The sequence below is a fragment of the Bicyclus anynana genome, chromosome 11 (genome assembly GCF_947172395.1).
Source record: "Bicyclus anynana chromosome 11, ilBicAnyn1.1, whole genome shotgun sequence".
Lineage (NCBI taxonomy): Eukaryota > Metazoa > Arthropoda > Insecta > Lepidoptera > Nymphalidae > Bicyclus > Bicyclus anynana.
This window is the reverse complement of record NC_069093.1, coordinates 8549387-8565834: the sequence shown is the minus strand read 5'-3', so window position 1 is coordinate 8565834 and position 16448 is coordinate 8549387. Positions and strand designations below refer to the sequence as shown.

Here is a 16448-nt window from a genome sequence, read left to right as displayed (position 1 = left end):
CCAACTGCTACAAAGAGTTATGTTTTTTTTTAAAGGAATCTTTTCCACATCTTTTGTGAAGACTGTTAGGAGTGGGTACGATAAAAAAAAACATACAGACGAATTGAGAACCTCCTCCTTTTTTTGAAGTCGGTTAAAAAATTACCCAACGGGCGGAGCTCCATAGATGTCAAAATGCTCTGCCTACCCCGAGGAGTCATTACGAACCTAAGGATTTTTTGTAAACAAATCACAATATTATAAAGGCGAAAGTTGTAAGTCTATATATTTGTTCCTCCTTTTCGCTGCGACTACTGAAGCGATTTGGCTGAAATTTGGAATGGAAATAGATTTTGCACTAACCCGAAAAGATCCATGGTTTCCGCGAGATTTGTGTAAAACTGAATTCCACGCGGACGAAGTCGCGGGTGTCCGCTAGTTTTACATATAGTGCATGCCCTACTTTAACACCTGTGCACGCTACTGCTCAAACCTATGACCTTACGGTGTTGATACCGACCCCTCAACCGTTGAGCTATAAAGGGTTACATTTTGATTGATTGTTTGTAGTTTGTTCGTACTTAGGTAATGAATTCTGCACAATTAACGTGGAATGTTACGTTCACAACTGGTCCGCAATGTAGGTTAATATCCAATACAAACAAGGAGCTTCGGTTTTTATGTAATGTCTTATTTATAATATAAACTAATTTATCCTTAAACAGAGTCAACGGCGCCACGTCATTTCACGAAAGTCAATACAGTAAGTACCTAGATACATGATAGTCTAGTGGATGTGATCTCTGCCGTTGGTTCGGAGGGCGTAGGTTCGAATCCGGTCCGGGGCATGCACCTCCAACATTACAGTTATGTGAATTTTAAGAAACTAATTATCACGTGTCTCAAACGGTGGAGGATAAACATCGTGAAGAAACCTGCATAGCTGAGAATTTTCTTAATTCTCTTCGTCTGCCAATCTGCATTAGGCCAGCATGGTGGACTATTGGCCTTACCCCTCTCATTCTGAGAGGAGACTCGTGCTCTACAGTGAGCCGAATAAGTGTTGATGATGACGACGACGTGGGTTGGGTAGTATCAGTGGGTTAACTAAAACCACTGCTCATCTTCTATCATCATACGCATTTTATCTAATACTAACTGTGCCCCACGGTTTTACTCGTTTAGATCTAATTACAATGGGAATATCATAGTAAAAAGTAGCCTATTACAAGACTACAATCTGTCTTTTTCTCTTTATCCATTCCGTCTTTCATGCCTTTTGGTACCGCCTTTAAAGCGACTAGCTTATACAGGTTAAAGTTACTTTTAAAGGTACAATGTTATTTTCATTTTTTTGTGTAAAAATCAGTTGATTTTTTTTGCAAAGATTTAAGCTATAAAGTTATAAGCATTACCCTCCTTCTGACGCAGTCAGGTAAATAGAGATCAGCATGAGTTTATAACTTGCTTTTGTCAATAATACAAAGTTATCAAAGCACCTACGTAATTATTGTTTCGATATTCTATATTATAAGCGTCAAATTTGAATTGAGTGTGACGAAACTCTGGAAAACATTCACAAGCAAAGTCTTTATAAACCTTTTATAAATACTCAAGTGTGGGAACATTGCTGGCATTATTAAGTGTCATGACTCATGACTCACCTCACGTAAGGACATAAAATTCAAATAAAACAACTTAATATTAACATTTACACGTAACGTATGTTTAACTGTAACTGTACCTGACTGTACTAAACTACGAGTAAAGCTTCGTACACACTGATGCGTTCAGTAGTTTATGCGTTGCAACGATATTCTATACTAGAGATAGATATAAAACGAAATTAAGTCAACATTCTCCTTTACCAAGAATATCAGATACTTATAATAATTTTGCGACAAAACAGAAAGACATCGATTTATTCCACAACAAATATACCGACTTTCGGCGAAAAATTATTGACATTATTGACATTTTTTTTTATTTCTTGGCATTTGTATTGACATTATTTGACATTATTATATTTGACATTTTCATTTAATAACCAATATTCAATTATTGTACTTTTGTTCTGTTAATTTAATTTAATTTGTAGTATTGTAAATAATTTGTAATATTTTTTAATTTTTAGAATTAAAATATATATTGTAGTTAGATAACATAGTTAGTTAGTACATAGTTTATGTATTATATTTTTTAAATTTTGTAAACGTTGTGAAGATCTGTAATAAGTTGAACATTCACCATTGGGCACAACGTATGTAATCAATATGTTTACACGATACAATGTTCTGCGGTTGGTCTTCCTAAATAAATAAATAAATAAATAACTGAGGCGGATAAATGTGCAAAATTGACTTAATTTTATTAATTCACTAACACAGAGTAACCAGTTTGACTATTTACAAGTAACGTGTGAAGCCGGTCGTCGTCATCAAACCATATTCGGCTCACTGCTGAGCTCGAGTCTCCTCTCAGAATGAGAGGGGTTAGGCCAATAGTCCACCACGCTGGCCCAATGCGTATTGGCAGACTTCACACACGCAGAGAATTAAGATAATTCTCTGGTATGCAGGTTTCCTCACGATGTTTTCCTTCACCGATTGAGACACGTGATATTTAATTTCTTAAAATGCACACAACTGAAAAGTTGTAGGTGCATGCCTCGGACCGGATTCGAACCCACACCCTCCAAAATCGGAGGCACAAACAACGGAGGAACAAACTTCACGCGTCTCTTTGACAACGCATAAACAAACTTTTTTAATTATTTGTATTTCTAAATTTAACGCTAACAACAATTACGTAAATTAATACGTAAATCATTATCGATCTACTAACCCGATTTTTATTTTTCATATTTTTTGAGGCGTGATACAGAATCGCCCTATTGAGAACACGTGATACAGAATCACCCTATTGAGAACACGTGATACAGAATCACCCTATTGAGAACAAGCAGCGAATTCGGAAGTATTTCGATAGTTACATTGTCTCAAGTTCCCATGGTAAACATTCGAGTCTGGCTGTTACTTGATATTTCCTGTCTTTGGAGGTCATACTATCTACTATGTTAAAATGTTTAATTCATTCGCAATATTGTACTACTCGTTGGATAGCTTAATACTGGTACTACGAGTTAGTAAATCAGTCAATGGAAAAAAGATACCTGTACAAAAGTAATATGATATCTCGTACAAATGTGGTACTCGTCGTTATCTACCCATATACGGCTTACTGCTGAGCTCGAGTCTCCTCTCAGAATGAGAGGGGTCAGGCCAATAGTCCACCACGCTGGCCCAATGCGGATTGGCAGACTTCACACACACAGAGAATTAAGAAATTCTCTGGCAGGTTTCCTCACGATGTTTTCCTTCACCGTTTGAGACACGTGATATTTAATTTCTTAAAATGCACACAACTGAAAAGTTGGAGGTGTATGCCCCGGACCGGATTCGAACCCACACCCTTCGGAATTGGAGGCAGAGGTCATATCTACTGGACTATCACGTCTCTAGTGCTGTTATGATTTAACTTTCTTTACTATTTTAAGGTTGTTCGATATATTTATGTTCTTTACTAGCTGATGCCGCGCGGTTTCAACCGTGCCCGTTTGAGTAGGAATACGGGGATAATATATAGCCTATAGCCTTCCTCTATAAATGGGCTATCTAACACTGAAATAATTTTTCAAATCGGACCAGTAGTTCCTATGATTAGCGCGTTCAATAAAACAAACAAACTCTTTAGCTTTATAATATTAATTTATATGGGTACGTACCGATAAGAATGTGATCTTTAGTTTTTACTCTCCAATCGTTTTTTTACAAGTTAGCCCTTGACTGCAATCTCACCTGATGGTAAGTGATGATGCAATCTAAGATTGAAGCGGACTAACTTGTCGGATGAAAATCCTCACCCCTTTCGGTTTCTACATAACACCGTACCGGAACGCTAAATTGTTTGTCTGTAGGGTGGTAACTAGCCACTGCCGAAGCCTCCCTCCAGCCAGACCTGGACCAATTAAGAAAACCTCAATCGGCCCAGCCGGGGATCGAACTTGGCTTTTCTTCATTACCACAACGAGTTGAGATTGAATAACATGTCAGCCATTACACGAATTTCGCCACAACGCGTCGTGCGCGTTTTCATTAGAGCCATAACACGAATTTCGCCATGAGGATGTTTTACTGAGACCACAACGCGTTGTGAGCTAATTTTCCGCTCACTGAGCGTTTTCGATCTTCGAGCGTAACATATATAAATACAATGGAATAAACACCACAGAATACATAATACGAGTAGTTTCCGTAGGTACAAGTCAACACCACTCCACTTAACTCCAAATAGCATTGCCAAATGTCACACCTTATAGAGCATGTGGGCTACAGTATAATACTTAATCAAAATGTGGGTTAATAGCTAAAACATAATGAAGACTTTAATTGCCAGTAACGCAATCGTTCATATTAAACTCCTTCTGCTTGGCTGAGTTCCATTTAGTTGCCTTCCTCTTGATTGCAGGCGTTATATAAATCCATGTTGAATGTCCCTTTTGAAATTTTAACAACGTGCATGTTGTGTTTTAAGTTACATCTTTTACGTAAGGATCCAACTGTCTACTATTTAGTAGACAGTTGGATCCTTACATAAAAACTCTTTAGAAACAATTAATCCCGTATGTGCCTATTTAATATGTAAATTGAATATTCCATACTATAATATTATATCAAACGCGAAAAACTAGTTTGTTTTTATTTTACGTTTTTACACGCTGTAAATGCTTTCGAAAAGTTTTTGAGTTATTTTCATTATGGAAGGCCGTCGAAAGAAGTAATGCAAATATATAGGTATGTTTATATCTACTTTATGTATCCAGTTTAAACAAATAATGCGTTTAAAAAGAGAATTATTAGACTAGGTATTAGTCTAGGCATTAGTCTAGGCTTAGATAACAGAGGTACACGATTATTGCACTACTATCCAAAATGTTGGTTTTTATTATCCTATCTACCATACCTGACTGGATATTGTACCACAATAGTTTTTTAATTACTAAAATCTAGATTACACAGGCGTTAGTTGTTATCCACAAGGAAGTTGTCACGGTATTTGCTAACCTACATGCCAACGGATCGAAGGCGGACTTTGCTGTACACGGTATTTGTGGTTTGTGCACAAATAAAAAAAAGCAAATGAAATCAAGTTCAAAAAATTAACCTTTACTATACTAATATATAAAGCTGAAGAGTTTGTTTGTTTGATTGAACGCGCTAATCTCAGGAATTACTGGTCTGATTTGAAAAAATATTTCAGATATACTTTATTTCTTGTAAAAAAAGTTAGCAACTCGCGAGGGAACGACGCATGACGTCATCTTTTTTCGAGTGTGCAAGCTCCATCGAATTATAAGACGTCGTCACGTCAAAAACGCGAATGTTTGTATGGACTTCATTCATACAATCTATTCTTTCATGCACTTGACAGAAATTCGAAAGGTACGTAGATTACGTCGCAAATTAACACATAGTCAAGTTTAGTAACGCTAGTTTTTATCCCGAAAATCCATAGTTTTGCAGGATTTGTAAAAAACTAAATTTCACATGGAAAAAGTCGAGTGCGTCTAAAAAACATTAACATATACATCGACACATGGCACAGCCATTACAATTACGGCCTCGGTGGTGTAGTGGAATGCGCGGTTGATTTACACGACGGAGGTCCTGGATTCGATCCCCGGCTGGGCCGATTGAGCTTTTCTTAATTGGTCCAGGTCTGGCTGGTGGAAAGCTTCGGCCGTTACCACCCTACCGGCAAAGTCGTACCGCCAAGCGATTTAGATCCGGAACGATGTCGTGTAGAAACCGAAAGGGGTGTGGATTCTCATTCTCCTCCGAACAAATTAGCTCGCTTCCATTGCCAAATTTTAAAGAATTATTTGTTATAACAATATACATATAGGATTAGAAATAAACAATATCTACCCTATCGGTCGTATGCTCGAATGTTTCTTTGTTCAGCACAAAACGGTAAGTAACCATGTTCTTACGAAAATATAGCAAATACACAAATAAAGAACATTATACACAATACCAAGAATGGATATCCAGGCTTCGTACAGTAAACCAAAGCTCAGTTAATTGGAATTGAATGACAACAGTATTAACGTCAACGCGGTATCCTGGTAATTATGGGTCACATGAATCACAATGAGCTTCTGATATAGGTACCAGTGAGTATGACGTAGATTCATACATTTATTTTGATGTAGGTGAAGCTTGCGTTCATTTACATTAATCACTGACCGCAGGAACTGTGATATTTATTATTGCAGGGCATTTATAAATATAGATACTTTTGTAGATAAGTATAAATAACAATACATTGTTAGAATAAAACTTTTCTATACTAATATTATAAAGAGGAAAACTTTGTTTGTATGTTTGTTTGTTTGTTTGTTTGTTTGTTTGTTTGTTTGTTTGTTTGTGTTTAATTAATTATTCTGATTCCGAAAAAAAGCAGTGTAACCGTACTACTTTTGTTTGACACTAACCTTTTGTTAGGGTAGGGTAGGGTAGGGGTATGATAGGGAAGAATTGCACAAAAGTCAAAGCGAAGCTTGACCGGGTCCGCTAGTAATAATATAATATTCAAATATAATACAATAGTAAACGCGTCCACATAACACTGCGAACAGTTATGACGTAAGGCTCAACAATACAAATTATGGTTGGCCGCTGCGAAAACAACTCCAATCTATGTCGAAAGTAAATGGCAGTAACGTAATATAATATAGTTATGCTAATTATGGTATTCTGACGCATACTTTTGATATAACAATGGAGTTATAACATGCTTTGTGAAATGTGTGGGCATGTTACTCGCGAGTTGTAGCATGCCGCGAATGCCAATGTCAACTAATCTGCAAACCGGTTCTTACTGTTATATTACACCAAAACGGTTTGACCCACTGTAGTCGCTAACTATTAGTGTTAACGCTACTTTTACAAGTATATAAAATTTTATCTATACTTATAATAAATCTGTAGAGAGGTCAATTCTGTACATGAAATATATTTCCAAAATAACTATCAGGGGTGATTAGTGATCGATACTGATGCCAAAATTGCAATGTGTAAAATTTTTGTCTGTCTGTCCGTCTGTCTGTATGTTCGTTATAGAAACAAAAACTACCTACTCGACGGATTTTAACGAAACTTGGTACAATTATTCTTCATACCTCTTGGCAGGTTATAGTATACTTTCATCACGCTACGATCAGTAGGAAAACGGGAAAAGTAACTCCATTTTTAAAGCGATACTACTGTAAGGGCTGGATTAAAGAGGTCCAAAGGGCGAACGAAGTCGCGGACGTCCGCTAGTATATCTAATAACGTCCGCTAGTAAAAAAAAAATAAAAAAATAAATAAATAAAAAAAAAAATAGTTTATTTCGCTAGTATGTCTTTCGTAGGATGTTTTAACTTTTCAGTTGTGTGCATTTTAAGAAAATTTAAGATCACGTGTCTCAAATGGTGAAGGAAAACATCGTGAGGAAACCTGCATACCAGAGAATTTTCTTAGTTATCTGATTTATCTGTGTGAAGTCTGCCAATCCGCATTGGGCCAGCGTGGTGGCCTATTGGCCTAACTCCTCTCATTCTGAGAAGAGACTCGAGTTCAGCAGTGAGCCGAATATGTGTTGATAACGACGATGTTTTAACCGACTTCAAAAAAAGAAGGAGGCTCTCAATTCGAGTCTGAGAGATGTTTTTGACAACTTTGATAGTTAAATAATTAAAACACCCTAATATATAATTATTACAAACATCATCATCATTTACCTGTTTTATGTTTTGTTTATCAGCTGTACTATCTTCTACTTTAGTAGTACATTATCTGTACTCGAAATATTGTCAGGATTTTTTTATATTTACCAATGTAAAATTTATGAAATCGTTAATAATACTTGACCTTTCTGCATCCTTCACTCTGACCTCCATATCATTCCCAAGAGGCATTCACAGATGGCTCAAAGCAACAACCCTCCAAACGATTCCACATTTATAAATAGACATCGTGCATTTTATCGCCTTTACATGTGCTTTTAAGAGGAGAGAGCTTTGAGAATGAGTGTCTTCAAAAACACTTCTTACTTTTTTAAGTAACCTCCGAATACAGCTGAATGTAATTTATGGACTGTATAATCTATATCTATACTAATATTTTAAAGAGGTAAAGTTTGTAAGTTTGTAACAATTCTTTGAAATGGGGTAATCTTCGGAACTATTGGTCCGATTTTAAAAATTCGGTTCCGATTTTAAAAATTTCACCAGTAGAATGCTACGTTATCGGGGAGTGCTATAGACTATAGTTTTATATTTCTATCATATATAACTACTGAGTTATCGCGGGTTTTCTCTTACAGGTCGGACCGAAAAACTTACTTATTCGCATGCGCTGCCTCAACCATTGCGCTGCCTCAACTGAAATAAATGTATAGAGGCTTTTTGAACCTTTAAAAGTTCTACAAAAAAGTCCGCGACACCATATATCTATCTTTTATATTTTAGCAGATAGAGTAACTTTAGTGTTTTAAAAAATTTTAATTTTATATACTTAGATTTACGTCATTATTTATACTATTAAACTTAAATCCTTATATATGGATATTATGGAGATAAGATTTGCCCTTTATAGTATGTTAATTAGTCAGATAGTTTCGGAGATAATATAAAATTTCTGAAAGTCGGAAAAATTCTCACTCGCAAATAATGTAGCTTTCTATTGGTAAAAGAATTGTCCAAATCGGTCCAATAGATCCAGAGATTACCCCCGACAACCACACAAACTTGACCTCCTTATAGTATGTATTAGCATAGAAGTCGCTTGGGAAATTATAGTCTTTTGGTCATTGCACCACGCACAAAAGGCTGGACCAATTTTGCTGAGGGTAGAGATAGGATAGGGTAGGGTAAGGTAGGGTACGGGTAGGGTACGGGTATGGTAGGGGTAAGGGAGGGGTAGGGAAGGGTTAGGCTTAGCGGTAAGGTAGGAGTAAGGTAGGGGTAGGGTAGGGGTAGGGTAGGGATAGGGTAGGATAGGGTATGGATAGGTTACGGGTAGGGTTAGGGTAGGGGTAAGGTGGGGGGAGGGTAGGGTTAGCGTTAGCGGTAGGGTAGGAGTAAGGTAGGGGTAGGGTAGGGTAGGGTTGGGTAGGTTTACAAGCAGGGTAAGGTAGAGGTAGAGAAGTTTACATCAATTTTTACGCGGACGAAGTCGCGGGCGTCCGCTAGTCTATATATACAAATAAAAGAAAATCGTGTTAATTACTCCACTTATAACTCAAAAACGGCTGAACCGATTTAGCTGAAATTTGGCAGGGAGGTAGCTCAGAGCCAGGAGAAGGACATAGGATACTTTTTACTTTTTTTTTTTTTAGGTGTAGGGTAAGGGTAGGGTAGGGTATGGTAGGGGTAGGGTAGGGGTAGGGTAGGGTAGGGTAGCGGTAGGGTAGAGGTAGTTGAAAGTTCACATCGAGTTTCACGCGGACGAAGTCGCGGGCGTCCGCTAGTAATTAATAATGGTTACTATTTTCTTACTTTTAAATTTATTGTAAAAACTAGCGGACGCCCGTGACTTTGTCCGCGTGGAATTCATTTTGTCATAAATTCCGCGGAAACCATGTATTTTTCCGGGATGAAAAGTAGCCTATGTGTATCAGAGTGGCTTGTAGTTTGGCTGGTGGGAGGCTTCGGCCGTGGCTAGTTACCACTCTCCGATTTAGTGTTCCGGTACGATATCGTGTAGAAACTGAAAAGGGTGTGGATTTTCGTCCTCCTCTAAACAAGTTAGCCCGCTTCCATCTTAGACTGCATCATCACTTACCATCAGGTGAGATTGTAGCCAAGAGCCGCCAATGCGCTTCAGTAGCCGCAGCGTAAATGAGGAACAAACATACACACAAACTTTCGCCTGTATAATATTAGTGTGATTATTGCTTAAAATAGTTTTAAAGAAAAAATAATTAAAAAAAATATGTACTTAATTATTGTTATAAGATAGTTAACTACTAGCTTAACCCGTCAGTACACACCGCACGAGTGGCAAAGGAAGTAGCGAGGGAAGTAAGCAGAGATGTAGTGGGACCATGGTACTGGTCCTGCAGCATTTTATGCCGCTCTTCCTGTCCACCGTTCCTAATTTTGTCAGCGCGAACGCGATTCAAAGGACTAGTATGGTGCGTCGCGATTATATGCGCAAGAAGAGATGTGTGTGGCCAGATAAGGCTGCAACAAATTTTATTTTTAACTAGCGGACGCCCGCGACTTCGCCCGCCCTTAGACCTCTTTAATCCAGCCCTTACAGTAGTATCGCTGTAAAAATGAAGTACCTACTCCCGTTTTCCCAACATTTCCCTTCATTGCTGATCGCACACTGGTCGTAGCGTGATGAAAAGTATACTATAACCAGCCCAAGAGTATGGAGTATAATTTTGTACCAAGATTCGTTAAAATCCGTCGAGTAGTTTTTGTTTCTATAACGAACATACAGACAGACAGACAGACAAAAATTTTACTCCTTGCATTTTTGGCATTATTATCGATCACTAATCACCCCCTGATAGTTATTTTGGAAATATATTTCATGTACAGAATTGACCTCTCTACAGATTTATTATAAGTGTAGATCATATTTTAATCAATCTTACTGATTTTCAGCTTGGTGGGAATTTATGTAACTTCGAATGTCTATAATGAATGTTATGTTTTGTAGAATACACAATGGGTCTCATGCGATGAGCGAGGTGCTGGTGGCGCTGGCGCTGCTCTCGGCGGGCGCGCACGCTCAGCTCCGGCCGGCCGACGCGCCGTACATCAACGACACACGTGAGTGAGTCCCTTTATTACTCTTAGGGCGTGTCCACACATAGCGCGGCAATCGTGAGTGGCACGCTGCGCGCGATTTCCGCGCTGTATTTGGACCACAGAACAGACAACGCTAAAAGCTAACGCTTTTAGCAATAGAAGTAGCAAGGAGGCGTGGCCCGCGTGCACCTGCGTGTGCGGAGCATCGCAAGCGTGTCCGCGCATGTACTAGCAGTCTTGTTTCGTTCTGTGACAAAAGGAATAAATAATATTCAACTCTAAAGTAAGGGTGACTTATTTCATTTTTCATTAAATATTAAACAGCCATTTAGGCCACGCCCCTGGGTACGCTTGGGTTTCAATACAAAGAATTGACACTATAAATCTAGTTACCTCTTATATCTGTGATTTGGACGCCGACGCGGACGAATACTAGAGTTCAGTTGGTAAATACTCGATGTAAACAAACGAATAATTACCATGAATAGGGTTGTCAAATTTTTAAAAAACACGAAAATATTTTTACCTTTTCTTATTTATACAATATAAATAATACTTTTATACTGTTCTCTGGTACTTGATTTAATCGTCCAATATGTAATATGAAAGAAAAATCGCTTTAATTAAAAAAATTCGTATTATTTTTGTGACGATGAGTACAGTTTTGACAACCGTAACCCAATGAGCGGACATTTCTTATCAGTTTCGTGGATAAGTAACATTTGGTTCGATTTTCGGAAGTTTCCAATAGGTTGTTGACACCTGCTTGCACCTGATTTGTGGTCTACATCGAATATAGCTCAACTATAGTCGCGCGGCAGCCGGCAGGGTCGGTTTGGACACGTCGTTAGAGACCTCTTAGATCAGAGTTTCCCAAACTTTTTTGTGTCGTAGACCCCTTGCCATGTTTTTCCGTGTTGGGTAGACCCCTTACTTATTTGACATTGATTTTCTTTATCCTACAACTTACATAATTTTATGAAAATATATAATATTTTTTTTACTTCATAGTTACTTTTAAAATGTATATGTTTTGATATTATAAGATAATATGATCTAAAAAATAGGTACTATCAGTATGTGTTATGAACCACTATCGTGGAAACCATTTTCATTTAATGGACCCCAAATTGTTTTCGCTGACATAGACCCCTAGGGGTCGATATAGACCACTCTGGGAATCACTGCCTTAGATGCTCTCCATCTCAAGCTTGCTCTATATGAATCAATGTGAAGTAGGAAAGCTGCAAAAAACAACATTGAATAATTTATCTAATACATAGTATTTTAAGTAAATACAAAGTACACTCACAAAACAATAAAATAAACTGCCTAAGTATAATACGTAGCAACAATAAATAACGCTTAGATGATCGATGTGAAATGAAGCTTCATCTGCTATTCAGAATACAAAAAGGCGAATAGAGCTTATTACTATTCACTAGAGAATTCTTTTTATACGAGGACATCTTCACTTTGTTGCGAGAAATAAATTTTATACCTTGTGACGCTTAAAATTTGCAATATTTCCATTAGCTAGTCCGTGCTTGGAGAATATTTAAATAATTGTTTTATTGCAGTAAACGCGTTATATCTACTTACGTTTCGTAGTTACATTACTGTGTCTACAAATAATTTATTTTATCTATTTAGAGACTATAGACTAATTCTCCAAAAACTAGACTAGATACCTCTCCAAAAACTTGTTGCATTTAATAGGTGCCTTGGTTGAAGTCTTGAAAGATTCATAGAACTAATTCAGAAGCTCAGAAACGCGAACGTGGGTTTAATTTTCCGAATAAAAGAAAAGGTCTATTTTCTAATTATTTTCTACACTTCTGGACTGAGCCTGATTTTTCAGTTTTTTTATAGTTTATGAAGTCGGGTTTTTTTATTTGTTTAATTAATTTATTTATTACCATTACTCTCAATTACATATACAATTTATTATTTCTCACCTACAATCTGTAAGTACTAATATTGTAAAGAGGTAAACGTTTGTGGTTTTGTAAAAGCCACCTCATTTGTGAGTGTCATAGTCTATAGTATTCTCAGAACGGCAACTAGGCGGATGAAACCGCGGAGCGTCGTGTAGTATTATTATAAAGGGCCTCCAATTTTTCGTGTTACCTAATGCCACTAATGCCCTTGCTTGACAATGGCCCTGACTGAACTGGACTTTCATAATAGCATCAATTCATTGTTGCTCAATAGTTATAAAGTAAACAAAAACTAAAAAATTAAACTAACCAATAATTATATAAGGGTACTAATACAGAGTGTGGATACGTTGGAAAAAAGCATTTTCTAGAAACAATAGCAGAGCCAGTTCAAACATTGACACAAAGATGTTATAGTGTGCGTACTGTGTAATAATACTCTAAGAGCCTGTAATAGCCACACCTTCCTCATTTTCCAAAAGAAGCATGTTTGTCAAGGATTCAATTTTTAGAAAATGAATATCATGTGTGTGGCTATATCGGGCTTACCTACTTACCCCTAACTTTAGAGTAACTATGAATGAAAATGCCATAGTACACCTTGAAAAATATTACCACTAAGGATTTTTGGCAAATGGTTGCCATGAAGCTAAGTATTTGACGACTAAGGACATGATTATCTCGAAGAAAGCACAAAAATTCGCTTTTTAAAATAACAAAGAAAAAAAAGGTCTAAAGGCCATACATTGGTATTTAATGCGGTGGTATGAACAAGGACTTAACTTTCATCTTTTATAAAATAACGAAGATGCTCTATGTGAATAAAATACTGAGGCTGAGTCCCGTTAATTGAAGGGCATGAAAAGGTCCATCAAAGCGATTAAGGTTAAAACCTTTATTACCTTCCAAAGCCACTAACAAACAAGGAAAAAAGGACAAGAAGAAAGCTTTAGCGGTAGTAGAAAGGGGATAACTTTCATCTTTCATAAAACGACGAAGATCTGGCCATCTCAGCCTCATGCTCGATAGTATGTGAATAAAATACAGAGGCTGTCGATCGGCCAGTCCCGTTAATTGAACGGCACACTAATCGTAAGCGCACCCGCTTTCCCTTTGGAAATCGTTGAAATTAATATCAGTTGTGTAATGTTAATGTTACGAATTTCCTATCACGTAAGATGATAAATATGTTCTTATTATGTTTCCGTAAAGTAGTATTGGGTGTTGTTACGACTCTAAATAAAAAATGGTTATTTAATTATTTTTCAATCATCTAACAACTTTTTACGCGTTCTAAGTTTCGTTAAGTTTCGTTTCTTTCTAAGGTTCCAGGGTGTAGAACAAGTAGTACAGTGAATGGGGCTTTTCACCTCCGTTTTCGTTGAACCTCCATCGATTTCCCTGAAAATTGGTGAGTAGATGGAAGATATCTTAAGAAACAAAAGGGACATAGTGCCATCTTGCGCTTTTGGAGGAGGAGGAGAAGGCCAAAATCGGAGGTTGAGGCTAGGTTTGGCCTACAATGACTGTACTATAGCAATTTATAATTCTATTGATGAAATAGCCGAACGTGGGCTTTTAACTCACAACTTTTCGCGGGAGTGCCCGGATTGATACACTCAGGCCAAAACACCCTTCCAGAACGGCTCTCTAAGCCGAGGTCTGAGTCTCAGATAAGACGCTTTTACATAGTCGTTCCACCCATCTATTCTGCTTCTGCCTTCGGGCCCCATCAGGCGATACTTCTGCGCTCGCTCAAACCCTGGTGCTGAGGTCAAAAAATATATGTAGGAATATTATATTGAAAAAATCTTGAAATTATGGTCAAAATTTAATTGACTGACCCAACGTATTATGAAAGTCATACATATAGATACAATAGACGAACGAAAAATGTCAAGTAACTAGGAAGGTACCCTAAAGTGACACGCTACCAAGATATTTTGAAGTAAATATCGACATACGTGATACTTTGGGTACCATGTTGACATTAATTTTTGTTCGTCTATGTGCTCCTTACCACTACATACGACTTTCATCGTGCGTAAAAAATGGCGACGATTATGCCACAGACACAGAGGTCAATTATTCTCACGTTTCTGTAGCACCCACGACTATAATTGATCGTGTGTTGGTCACTGTACATGACTTGTATAGTACGCGTCGGTACTGCCGTTTGCTTTTCAGAAACGTAAATAATTGATCGTCAATGGCGACCTTTATGAAGAGTGAAAGGTTCAATGTCCTTTCGAATATTTCAAGTAGTTAAATTAAAAGCGCGTAAATAATTCCAATTTCCAGGATGCGGCCCCGAGTGCGTGCGCTGCGCGGCGGACGGGTGCGTCAAGTGCGCTCGTCTGCTCGTCTGGCCGGGCGGAGTGTGCGCCCACGAGTGCCCCGCGGGCACGCGCGAGAGCTGGGCCCACGACGACCACCTCATGGGCCGGGTGTGCTACCCCGCTTCTACTTATAATGAAGTTAGTAACTATTAACAACCCATATTTGGCTTACTAAGCACAAATCTCCTCTCAGAATGAGAGGGGATAGGGGGGGAGGTTAATTGTCCACCACGCTGGCGAAATGCAGATTAACAGACATGGAGAGAATTAACATGTTAATTTTTTGAACGGTAATATTTTTTTATTAGAGCCGTGATAGCCCTTGGATATGACTTCTGCCTCCGATTCCTGAGGGTGTGGGTTCGAATCCAATCCGGGGCATGCACCTCCAACTTTTCAGTTGTGTGCATTTTAAGAAATTAAATATCACGTGTCTCAATCGGTGAAGGAAAACATCGTGAGGAAACCTGCATACCAGAGAATTATCTTAATTCTCTGCGTATGTGAAATCTGCCAATCCGCATTGGGCCAGTGTGGTGGACTATAGGCCTAACCCCTTTCATTCTGAGAGGAGACTTGAGCTCAGCAGTGAACCGAATATGGGTTGAATATTTTTTTGGAGCATTATTTTATTATCGCTTTAGCACATGATGACTCTTTTACTTGAGGAAATGGATGGATTTTCTCCTCACCACAGGGAGGTTATAGACTTCAACCGACAACCCACGTTGATCCTACTCATCGCTGGATGACTGGGCCACGGAAACGTTTCGTAAACCACTGCACCAGGTTTGATGCCCTGCTATAACTTATGATGAAGTCAGTTTATTGAAAGCCAGTGCTAATTATCTTCAGTATAATACCATCTGAATCTCTGTATCCTGGCATTAGCACCCAGTAGGCACATTCGAGGCATGGGTAATAACATTAAACAAGAACTAAGTAATTGGTCCTAACCTATGTGGCTTCGGATCAGGAGGTATGGCTTTGTGGCCTAAGCCTGGTATAAAATATTGTGCTTTTTCTTTCTTTCAAGAAATTCTCAGTAAAATTATCAGCTTGAGGTTGATCATCTAAGAAAGATCCTTGCAGACAAAGGCTTTCATTTATCCAGACAGACACGTCCAACAAACACGCCACGTTTCATGTGATTCTCTTTACAATACTTATTTGCTCTTCCATATTGTAGGAGGAAAGATTGCCCTACTCTGTTATACTACACAAAAGTAGAAAAAGTGTCGTACATTTTCAAGTAGGCATCTCACTTTACTTTACTAAGCTTGAGTACAGTAATAAACTCTTAAAAGTAGCTATATACGC

General features: G+C 38.0%; 1 protein-coding gene across 1 annotated transcript in view; it reads left to right on the top strand.

Annotated features, from left to right (window-relative positions):
* Positions 1 to 16448, top strand: part of LOC112048138 (uncharacterized) — a 39912-nt gene that overhangs the window by 15262 nt on the left and 8202 nt on the right. The window contains exons 2-3 of the mRNA XM_052884151.1: positions 10759 to 10870; positions 15091 to 15266. Of these exons, the coding sequence (XP_052740111.1) occupies positions 10780 to 10870; positions 15091 to 15266 (267 nt within the window). The 5' untranslated portion in view covers positions 10759 to 10779. The remainder of the gene's footprint in view (positions 1 to 10758; positions 10871 to 15090; positions 15267 to 16448) is intronic.